The sequence below is a fragment of the Benincasa hispida genome, unplaced genomic scaffold (assembly GCF_027475165.1).
Source record: "Benincasa hispida cultivar pf3 unplaced genomic scaffold, pf3_genome.v1.1 HicScf1848, whole genome shotgun sequence".
Taxonomy (NCBI): Eukaryota; Viridiplantae; Streptophyta; class Magnoliopsida; order Cucurbitales; family Cucurbitaceae; genus Benincasa; species Benincasa hispida.
The window spans coordinates 1,281,717-1,292,786 of NW_028326240.1; the positions used below are offsets into that span (position 1 = coordinate 1,281,717).

General features: G+C 36.4%; 2 protein-coding genes across 10 annotated transcripts; one reads left to right on the forward strand and one right to left on the reverse strand.

Moving 5' to 3' along the window:
• The first annotated feature begins 294 nt into the window (after positions 1 to 294).
• LOC150030530 (putative CoA ligase CCL12) lies at positions 295 to 3,897 on the forward strand. Its single transcript, XM_090309609.1, has 9 exons — positions 295 to 415; positions 612 to 685; positions 1,394 to 1,614; positions 1,733 to 1,827; positions 1,906 to 2,122; positions 2,219 to 2,344; positions 2,561 to 2,659; positions 3,256 to 3,462; positions 3,554 to 3,897. The coding sequence occupies exons 3-9, from the start codon at positions 1,462 to 1,464 to the stop codon at positions 3,665 to 3,667; spliced, it is 1,011 nt and encodes a 336-aa protein (XP_090165735.1). The 5' UTR covers positions 295 to 415; positions 612 to 685; positions 1,394 to 1,461; the 3' UTR covers positions 3,668 to 3,897.
• A 769-nt stretch (positions 3,898 to 4,666) lies between these two features.
• On the reverse strand, positions 4,667 to 10,628 carry LOC150030531 (importin subunit alpha-9-like). 9 transcript variants are annotated; one of them, XM_090309606.1, is made up of 12 exons: positions 10,366 to 10,600; positions 9,783 to 9,996; positions 8,938 to 9,336; positions 8,652 to 8,805; positions 8,197 to 8,299; positions 7,520 to 7,704; positions 7,298 to 7,377; positions 6,791 to 6,941; positions 6,224 to 6,309; positions 6,040 to 6,094; positions 5,647 to 5,952; positions 4,667 to 5,091 (listed from the first exon to the last, which is right to left on the reverse strand). In XM_090309606.1, the coding sequence occupies exons 3-12, from the start codon at positions 8,940 to 8,942 to the stop codon at positions 4,927 to 4,929; spliced, it is 1,290 nt and encodes a 429-aa protein (XP_090165732.1). In that variant the 5' UTR covers positions 8,943 to 9,336; positions 9,783 to 9,996; positions 10,366 to 10,600; the 3' UTR covers positions 4,667 to 4,926. The 9 variants fall into 9 exon arrangements, with proteins under 9 accessions (XP_090165732.1, XP_090165733.1, XP_090165727.1 ...); XM_090309607.1 differs by having other exon boundaries at positions 9,783 to 10,022; XM_090309601.1 differs by lacking the exon at positions 8,938 to 9,336 and having other exon boundaries at positions 10,366 to 10,628.
• Between the last annotated feature and the right edge of the window lie 442 nt (positions 10,629 to 11,070).

Sequence of the window (11,070 nt, forward strand, 5' to 3'; positions counted from 1 at the left end):
AGAAGGTCATGTGTTCAGACTACTGCAATATTATTTACTCCCCAATTATATTGATACTTGGTGGGTCTTCTACAAATTTCCAAGCCCACAAGTGAGGGAGATTGTTAAGTGTTGATATAATATTAAATTTATCTTTATCAATTAGCTAAGTTTTTTGGTTAGTCGGTGATTTAATCTTAGGTTTCTTGGAAGCTCATGTGCTGATGTTACCATTTGACACAGATTTGGTTCTTTAAGAACTCATAGCGGCACTGCAATTTCTCACGGAATATTTTTGTCCTTGCAGTCGGGTTATAGAAGGGGGGTCGTGTAAGGCTATTGTGATCCCCGCAACTGGAAACAGGCTGGAAGTGGATTTGCGGGAACATGATCTATCATGGCAAGAATTTCTTTCGACTGCAAAGGAATTTCCAAGGTAATGCAATGGCAATGTTTACACTTGTTTTGTTGCTTTCTTATTACCCTCTTGTAAGTTCAATAAACAATGTCCTACTTAAATTCTGCTGCAGATGAAGGTGACGTTCCAAATATTACCAACAGTACTGATTATGTTTTACCATGTATGAATCAGTAAAATTTGAACTGCTGATGCGATCATTTTTATATTGCAGATCAAACTGTTACTCTCCAATATATCATTCAATAGATGCCGTGACTAACATTCTCTTTTCATCTGGGACCACAGGTAAAAACAATTTTTTTTTATTATTATTATTTTGAAAAAAAACAGCTACATCTACATCATGACTCTCTCCTAGCATGGATGCAACGGCGGATCCAGAATATTTGGTCAGAGGGGGCTTAACTTCAAGTTTAGTAAGAGTATGATTTTGAGGCTAAAAAGGTCCTTTTTGTAATTATTCTATAGGTATCAAATATTATAATTCTAATCAATAATTCTAGTTTTTAGACCAAGAATGGTTGACAAATATTCGAGGGTCTACAAGTTTTTTAGGTAGGTGCGTGAAGTTTATTCAATTTTAATCCATGTACTTTTATTGTTAAAGAAAATGAAAAAGAAAAATCAATATACTTTCATTAAATCTTATATCTTGAAAGTACATGAACTAAAATTGAAACAAATCTTAAAGTATAGAGACCAAAATAGTATTTTTAACATTTTTTAATATAAAGATGAGGCGAAAAATACAAAATATGGGGTGGGTAGGGCCTCGAGAACCTGGGTTGAGGCTATAGCAAGAACACTTTTTGTTAAATAATCCGTTCCACTAATTAATATTACTTCACTGCAAAAGTTTGAGAGGGGAGCTCGGGCCCTAGCTATATCCATCACTGACCATATGTTATACTGTGTATTGATGAAGAAAATGTGTTAATACGATATTTTGACATCGGCAGTTACAAGTTTTTATAAACTTCTGGTCCATATCAGGAGAGCCAAAAGCAGTCTTATGGACACAACTTTCACCTATCCGCTCTGCTGCTGATTCCTGGGCTCACATGGATGTTCAGGCTGGTGACGTTATCTGTTGGCCCACAAATTTAGGATGGGTGATGGGCCCAGTTTCAGTGTACTCATCCTTATTATCTGGTGCAACTCTTGCACTCTATCATGGATCTCCCCTTGGCCGTGGATTTGGAAAGTTCGTCCAGGTGGAAATTTTGTTAGATGCCTCTCTTTGAGTTTATATAGAGCTTATGAGCCCGACTACCCGATTTAATTGCCAAGACAACTAATATTAGACATTTCTTTCCTCTGCATTTGTTGTAGGATGCAGGAGTGACTTTATTGGGAACAGTTCCAAGCTTGGTAAAAACTTGGAAGGATACAAGTTGCATGGAAGGCTTAGATTGGACAAAGATAAGGTAATATTTTACACGTACTTCTGATTGAGTTACAACGTTTAATATCAGTTAAATGGACTTGGAAGTTGATATCTGCAGGCGTTTCGCCTCCACTGGGGAAACGTCAAATGTCGATGATGATCTCTGGCTTTCCTCAAGGTCATATTACAAACCTGTACTGGAATGTTGTGGTGGCACAGAACTTGCATCATGCTACATAATGGGAAGTCCATTACAACCACAGGCTTTTGGAGCTTTTAGCACACCATCTATGACCACAGGATTTGTCATCCTTGATGAATATGGGATACCTTATGTGAGGGCGAGAAATGGACATTTATGTCATTTAGTGAATTTCTCAATGAAGAAATCTAGTATCTCATATTTCTCTGTGTTTTCTTGTGATTAACAGCCAGAAGATCAGCCTTGTATTGGTGAAATAGGGCTATTCCCTCTATGTCTTGGAGCTAGCAGCGAATTGCTAAACGCTGATCATCATGAAGTTTACTTCAAGGGAATGCCTAAATACAATGGAATGGTATGGTCAGGCTCAAGCACACCCTTCTTGTTGTTTATGGATTTCTTTTAATCTCCCAGGGACTTCTGGTACGAAACTTATCTGTATTTATGCTTCAGCATCCGAATGAATGTGGGTTATAGTATTTGTTGATTATGAATGCAAGGGAGATCTCATTTCTTAAATAAGTAAGCAGGCATTCAGAATAGCTTTTTACCTTGATTCACTTCATTGCAGCAACTGAGAAGACATGGAGACATCATCAAAAGAAGTGTTGGAGGCTACTTTGTCGTTCAAGGCAGGGCCGATGACACCATGAACCTTGGCGGCATCAAGGTACTGCATACTGTTTCTCTGATTTTCTGCTGCTACTAACACGAATGACATTTTTCTAGTAAAAGTCAATAGACTTGTAAAGTTGTTAGGATTCTTTCTAACTAGAATAAGATTTGAAATATATTGAAATATAAAAGATGGAGTAACTATAAGATAACTTGAAACTTGCCCTCTTGAGTATGCTAACTCAAGCCCTAGATCAACGATTGCCTCCATTCCCTCACTCACCCTCCTATTTATAACTCTCTATCTAGTTACCCTTATGCCCCTTACTAATATCATACTAAAATCCCTAACTGGGCACCTTACAGAAGCCAAGTAGTAGCTAGTTCGACCAACCTTGTCACTTGCTTATTCCTTTTTCAGCTACCCCCCCAACCATCCACCCCGCCCCAAGGCCCCCCCCCCCCCCCCTCTGCCCCCCCCCCCCCCGCCCTCCCCAGCCACCCACACCCCCGCACACCCCTCCACTCCCCCTCCAGTAGTAGCTAGTTCGACCAACCTTGTCACTTGCTTATTCCTTTTTGTTAAAAGCTACATATAATTTCTTTACGAACTGCTAGATCATTTAACATCTGTTTCTTTAACACATGTAGACAAGTTCAGTTGAAATTGAGCAGATATGCAACCATGTGGACGAGAGTATATTGGAAACAGCTGCGGTTAGTGTATCACCTATAGAAGGTGGTCCAGAACGACTAGTCATTTTGGTGGTGCTGAGAAAGGGATATAAAAGGTCACCACAAGAGCTGAAAGTCAAATTCTCAAAAGCAATTCAGAGTAATCTTAACCCCTTATTCAAGGTAGCATTTTAAGCAAAGTTCATTTTCTTTCCAGTTTTTTTACAAACAAGAGCTGCAGAAAATTTGAACTTTGACATGAATGAAACTGCAGGTTGGGTTTGTGAAAATTGTACCAAGCTTTCCACGAACTGCTTCTAACAAGTTACTGAGAAGAGTTCTGAGGAAACAGATGAAGGATGAGCTTTCCCTTCGAAGTCAACTTTAGAGGCCAAGGAATCATCTTTCTAAGTTATTGTTGTATGAAGTTCACTGACTCCATGCATAATAATTTGCAATTAGATTGAAATAAGTAGTTCTACATCAATTCCCTTAAGCTATTTGAAAGTCTCAAAAAGTACATTCAAGATAGCAAAAGATAGCAAAAGATAGCAAAAATCCCTCTGTCTCCATGCATAATAATTTGCAATGAGATTGAAATAAGTAGTTTTACATCAATTCCCTTAAGCTATTTGAAAGTCTCAAAAAGTACATTTAAGATAGCAAAAAATAGCAAAAATCCCTCTGTTCAATTTGAAGAAAATTGGAAAGTACATGGCCTCCAATAAAATTACTTTGGTTTGATATGCTGCTTGTCCTTGAAAATGTGTGTAAATAAAATAAGCTAAAAAATACTTTTCATTCTTAAAGAAAATTGTGCTATTAAATAAAATAGGTTAAAAATTACTTTTGAACTTTAACCAATTGAACTATGTAGGAGTTACGTTATCCTTATTTTCAATAGTTAAACTATACTTATGTTGACAAATTCATTTAAATTTTTCAGATAGAATTGTGTTATCCTTACTTTTAATAGTTGAACTATACTTATGTTGACAAATTCATATAACTTTTTCACATAATTTTTAGTCAAAATCTACGCTATGCTCCAAGTTGGTCAAACTAAGTATGGTTCTAAAATTTTATGTTCAAAGATGACGCTTCAGAGTCTCGGTTGAAAACTGGATTTTAGCTCGAAATTTGCTCCTTTAAAATAAACTACCAGAATTTAAATCATTCATTAATTCTTCAACCAAAGGGAGGATTACTGTATCCACAAATGAATTTCAAATTTTACATACAAGTCTCCAAACACAGCCAGATTGTATTTATCTATATGGAGTCACCATTAAAGCTGTAGAAACAATAACAAAAACCCATACAAGTCTACAACTTATTGTGAACAAAAAAAAAAAAAAGAAGAGTGACAAGGGACGTCAAAATCACATTTTGTTTGTCCAATTTTGCAAAGCATTTTCCATATAGTAAAGACGTGCGCGAGATTTTACAGCTCAAGTAAGACAGGCTCTGATCAAACTCATCAGGAAAGTTGCAAATAAACAAAGATAATACTGAAAGCTCAATTCTACCTTCCTCCATGGATGTTGAATTTCATAAAGCAGCTAGTAAACTCAAGTGCGCCACGAACGGAGGTATGAAAGTTTGATTATGAAAACAGTGAGCCTAAGTCTTGGAAGCCGGAACTGTCTACTCACCCAGACCATAGTCCTCGCCGAAGTACTTATCGATCAGACAGTTTGCCATATTTCTCAAGTCTTCATTCTCATGAAACTGAAATCTTTCCATTGCTTCGATGCCGTCTTCCTGCTCAACCAGCCTTGGGCCCTCCCCATTTGGCATACCTCTTAATACCTTTGGCCAAAGAACAAAAAAAATGCATGATCATATGAAGTAGATGTAGAACAAAGTTTGTTCTGGAAGTCCTCTTGACCATTATCGGAGGGCATCACCAACTCACTGGGTCTTCAGAGAACAATAAGAAATATGTATAGAAGGGATCGTGGCTTCTCCCAAAAAGTCAGTAATAAGATATGAATGTGTTATTTTGGTTAGGGGAGGGGGAAGCAACACATAAGTAGTGTGCTTGTAAGGGCTTATATTCGTATAAACTTTCAATTCAAGAAATTGAAGGGAGGCAAATGATAGAAAAGCTTAAGAATATTAAATTTTTTAGCTGTATAATCTATTAATCCAAGACAAGCCATGGGAGGCCTCCAATTGCTTCCCTTTTTTCTTCCCTCAGCTCCTACGTAGTCGGTCAACGTGGAGAATGAGGTGACTTAAGGATTCAATAAGTGGAGAAAGAAGAAGATGCTTTCTAACCCAAAAAAACCCCACGCATGGAAAAATAACAAATGAGAAGAATGCCAAATTAAACACTGTATACGAACAATCAGATATACTAACCATCTCGATGAATTGAAATCCTAGCCTTGCAGCCTCTGTATCGGCAGATCTTACCAAGTCAATGAAACCCTGAAGGCATCCTCTGCCAACAAGTGAGACCAAGTTTTCAACTAGCAGTTTTGCTTTTCCTTCACTTTCATCAGGCACAACACAAAGATTTCCTAATACATATGCTACTTCCTTCCGTACATCAAATGGTGCCCATGAAAGAAGCCGTATCAATAAGGGCATCGCATCACTAGTGTATATCAATTGCTTGTGCTCCATGGAGCCCGCAGCAATGTTAGACAGCATCCAAGATGCTTCCTACTTGCAATAGGGATTCAGATAATATACTCAAAGTCCAAATCTATACAGAGATGGTTAATATTTTAACAAAGTAATGAAAATTACCTTCTTTAAAACTCGGTGTTCGGTTTTTAAGCATTTTATCAGGACTTCTAAAACACTACCTGAAAACGATAGAATTGCATATTCCATTTAAGTCTCACTAGTCACTGTGATTATTTCCTAGTTTGATATTCATTGAAATCTATGTACCGCGATTCCCTCCTAGCAAGAGAAAAAAGTAAATCACCTACCTGTAGTTTCACTTCCAGGGATGAGAATAGCAGAAATTGTACGTGAATCCACAGCCACAAGGTTCCCTAAACTTCGAAGCACCTATTTAAGATGTAATTTTTCAAATAATCAGAAACCCACAAAGTAGTTGATAAAAAACATTGAAAATTGCTTGATATTCATAGAATGTCCAAGTATCAGGCAGTGCTAATGTGGACACTAGCTAGTGGATCTAAAAATGATCAGCAATTCAACTTCAAAATAATGTGCCTGGCATTCAAAATAATTTGCAGAAGAGGAGATTATAAGGAGGCATTCTCCAAGTAGTTGTAGCATGAACGTATGGTATCATTTATAAAGCTCTTGTCGGGCAATTAACTTGGTCTTGCTGACCTTTCTATGCTAAAGAAGAACCAAATGGTAAGGAAAATGGATACAAAATTGTTACTTAGAGAAAATGCACAATCGATACAAACACTTAACATCTTTATCAAGGTACATTGAGCATCTCAAGATAATGTATTGTACATTAGCCCGTACTCAGAAAAGTGAATCTTAGAACGCCAACATTGTTTGTCATTACCGGAATAAGTAATTGCAAACTATTTGATGTTGATAATCTTTCCACAAGTAGTTGGAGAACATCACTCTTCACCAATATACTGATAGCAACATCTGAGAGTGCTGAGAGATACACAACTACCCAGGCAACTTCAGTTGCCAACTCATCATCCCTGCACTTTGTAATTTTGAATATAATTAAAACCCTGCCCACCTATACAATCATAGAAAAATTCCTCTTCAAAATAGTAGCAGTATTAACACTGTACAGGTAAAATCATGAGGAATTATAATGCTTGCAAGTTGCAAGGGAAATTTGCATTGTGCTAAATCTCATCTCTACCTAGGTTAGGAACAACTATTCTCCGGAAAAGTAGATAACCCTCAATTATACATAATCAGTTAAGCTTAATAAGAAAGAGAAAAAATAAGTCAGGATACGAATAAGGGATATATCTATTGACTATCATTGTATTAAATCCTTTATGATCAAAATACATGAACCCCAAAATTTGATAACTACACTTACGCTTTTCTTAAGTGTCTAATAATGGCATCCAACACCCCATCAATTCTAATTAGTTCTGTAGCAGCCCTTGAATCTGGTCCCTATATGAGAAAACATAAGAGGTACTCCGTGAATAAAAATGCACAGATCTTTCAAATTTTGTGATTTGAGGTATGTACAGGATGACATAATATAGTTGTTGATAGGAGAAGGTTTGTTATGCTAGTAAAAGAAAACTCAAACCTTAATTAAGTTGGATAGTGCCCAAGCAGCTGTTTTAACGGATGAACCTTTGTTTGGTAGCAGCATTCTGGCAAGAGGTAGTACAGCACCTTGCGAAAGCAGAATATTCCTCAACTCCTTTTCTTCACCAGCAACATTTCCCAACGCCCATGCACATTGCTCCGCAACAAGCAGAGAACTCTTTTCTGCGCAGAAATGTGCAGTCAAAATCCAAAATAAAAACTAATACAGGGAAAGCAAAGACCATCTAAATTTTTACTGATAGAATTTTGGTGACAACTTGCAGGAAGGACACTAGCAAATACACATTTGAAGTCTCCAATTCATCCCCATCTGTATCTTTTCCCAAATGAATGAGCCAAATTATTCCATAACATTGTAAATATTAAAATTTAAAGAAACTACCTCGACTATTGTAAACTACACAAGCCAGTATAGACAAAGTCTGCCTGTTACAGTTGGTTAAGCAGTGATCATAAGCATATAACAGGAGTATTAATAATCATACTATACATAAATGATGTCAACTTACTGTCAACATGAAATTGGAAGAGGAAGAATACAGATAATCAAATAAAGGGCTTAATTTGAAAACCATAATTTGACTTCAACATATGATATTTCAGGAATCAGGCCTTCAGAAGAGAGGAAAATAAAATTTAATAGGTAATGTGAACCTCCAAGATGAGCAATAAGCAACGGCAACGCTGGCAACAAAGATTTGGTCTCTTCAGGCTTCCCAGCTCCAATGTTCGTTAAGCACCAAGCTGCCTCAAGCAACTGCAGCAAACGAATAGAAGTAAAGACTTCAAAACAAATATTTGTCTATAAAATATCTGCTACTTTACAAGACCTAGAAAAGATGATTCATGCTGAATTGCCCATTTAAGTTCAACAGTCATTGAATATCAATTCAACATTAATCAGATTCCTGAAAGCTATCAATCAACAATAAGCACCTACAAGCTATAAGAAGTAAAAAGTCACGTATTCCATTTCCATTTTTTAAATCAGCATGATTCGCCACAGCGTTGTGAGAAAATTGCACCCTGCATTTGCATAATGCAGTTGGACCTATAATGCACATAACTCAAACCAATCAAACCCCAGTCTCAGGCAAGCTGTTTTTTACCTGTTCATCAGGAGAACCAAATGAAAGACACTGCACCAACAGAGATACTGCTCCTGCTTTAAGAGCAGCTTCAACTGGAGGATATTCTGATCGCGATAACAAGCGTCTTAGTTCTCGAAGGGCATGAATTCTCCTCTGCATTGCACCTTTTCCCCTACAATGTAAATAGCAAGACCTTAAAACCAATTATATTAACTGTTTAGTTACCAATCAAATAAATAGCAAAACAGTGGAGAATGGTTCATTTAAAAACTATAAATGAAGTTAAGAAATGTTCATCACTTACTGCATTACTGTTCACCATGGGGTCAAACCATGTCCCCTTCACCTAAAACAAAAGGGCAGAAAACAATGCCCAAGTCTGTCCATTTTAAAACACATCAATCATTTTTCAAAACCAATATTTTATTGTCCAAATCTTTGACAGCTCATTATGGAAAAATATTTGGTTTTGGCGGAGAAAACCTATTGACAAATGATGTACTACTTCATGAAGACAAATGAATAGCATATGGATGTAAATATGGTCTAAATCGATTTTCTTGTGATTACCATTGCTCTCTTAAGAAATTTAATAATTTTAAGACAAACTTGATATGCGTTTCACAATTTAGTGCATTCCTCCTATATCTGTGCTTCCAGCAATGATCAGGAATGATTTCTCATCTCGGTGCCCATTTCAAGTCTGAGAAATGAAACCACGCCCATCAGCTTCGATGGATTGTATAAATACTTCAAATTTGCTTTGAAAAACGAGAGCTCTCAGACAATCTAGATAGTGGTTGTACTTGATTTCTTAAGAGCATGAACTTACATGTCCAAAATTAGAACTCTTAAACTATTGTAAAAAAAATTGAAAAATTATTAAAAAAGTAGAACTCTTAAACTAGTTAGAGAAAGCACACATGCTACTTAGTATTACATGAATCCACGGCACCAAGTAGGTATGCAAAAAGAGTAACTTAATAGCACCTCCTATCTCTCAAATTCTTCACCCTACAGCAATTCTTCCACGGGATAGTTAAGGCAATTAATAAGTAACCAAGTTGTGATTTTCAGATATGAAAAATAAAAGGAAGTGTTTTTCCCCCCTTTAACCTGAGGATAAGAGAAAGAAAAGGACCCACTTACTGGTATGCAACTGCGGATTTTAGCTCGTCCACTGCTGAACAAGTTTGAACTTCCAACATTGACAACTCTTCGTCCATTATCATTTCACTGTCGACGACAGTGTCATCGCCAATCCCAATTCTGCAGAAGCGCTTCGCGCGCACCAACAAGTCTCTTCTTTCCTTTCCCACTGAAACCGCATGCTGTCTTCTTCGATGAGCCGCAACATTCCCAACTGAGAACAGAATACAGACGCATTCTCTGCATTAGTTACGAACGAAGTTCATAAAAATCAACACGAAAATAAAATCATCCATTTCCTACTGCAAATATCAATAAACTCCGTCCACCCAAAATACCAATCAAATTAAACACACATATCCTTTAGGAATTAGATGCAAATTAACTTCTAATCTCCTCTTTCTTCACTAAGCATCCAAAAACCAAGTTAACATGTCGAACGCAACTACACGAAATTCATTCATTTTCGAACAACATCAACAATATTCCTCACGTTCGAACTCATAGCAGCAAGAAGACCATCTAAATTCAAATATTGCAATCAATCCTTAAAAGAGGTAGCCGGGAGAGAAAAAGAACGCACCCGAAGACTTGATTGAGTCTCTTCTTGGAGAAGGCAAGCTAGAGTCAGCCATTGAAGGGATGTATTCAGAGCAGAACAAAGAAATGGATTAAAGCTTTATAGAACGGCGCAATCGGAGAAATCCGAACAGAATTTTCGCGGGCCAAGTACCACATGACTGCCGATTGGGGTGCCGCCTCCATTATTTCTTTGCTTCTGAAAAATGAAAATTGCCGAAATTATAAATGTCTCCCCATAAGATTTGGTATTTTGCTGGTTTTGCCACATAAGACAATTGTTATTATTATTATTATTATATTATCATCCGGTCAAATATCAATTCATATCCTAAACTTTTCAATTTAAATCCTAGATTAATAATTATATCAATTTAAATTTTGAATTTTCATAGGTGTATCAATTTAAACCCCAAATTAATAATTGCATAATTTAAACTCTAAACTTTCACAACTGTATCCATTTAAACCTTGAAATTTCATGGTTGTATCAATTTAAACCCTCCATTATGTTTTATTTGGATATAGTTATGACAGTTAAGGTTTAAATTAATATAGTTATAAAAGTTAAGAGTTAAAATTGATATACTTATTGTTGCGATATTTATGCCTTAAATTATGTATTATGCATATATTTAGGTTTTATATTAGGGAATTAGTTAATCATTCTTTTTTGTATAAATTCCTTATGGGAATCTAAAATCAATAG

What these genes read in the sequence shown, in the direction of transcription:
- LOC150030530 (XM_090309609.1), top strand. Translation starts at nt 1,462, where the DNA reads ATGGATGTTCAGGCTGGTGACGTTATCTGTTGGCCCACAAATTTAGGA. An exon ending in ATGAATATGGGATACCTTAT is followed by an intron (nt 2,123 to 2,218) that starts GTGAGGGCGAGA and finishes TGTGATTAACAG; the next exon opens with CCAGAAGATCAGCCTTGTAT. An exon ending in ATCTTAACCCCTTATTCAAG is followed by an intron (nt 3,463 to 3,553) that starts GTAGCATTTTAA and finishes ATGAAACTGCAG; the next exon opens with GTTGGGTTTGTGAAAATTGT.
- LOC150030531 (XM_090309600.1), bottom strand. Translation starts at nt 10,417, where the DNA reads ATGGCTGACTCTAGCTTGCCTTCTCCAAGAAGAGACTCAATCAAGTCT. An exon ending in AAATCCGCAGTTGCATACCA is followed by an intron (nt 8,806 to 9,782) that starts GTAAGTGGGTCC and finishes TTTACATTGTAG; the next exon opens with GGGAAAAGGTGCAATGCAGA. An exon ending in GGAAGTGAAACTACAGGTAG is followed by an intron (nt 6,095 to 6,223) that starts GTGATTTACTTT and finishes GTTTTCAGGTAG; the next exon opens with TGTTTTAGAAGTCCTGATAA.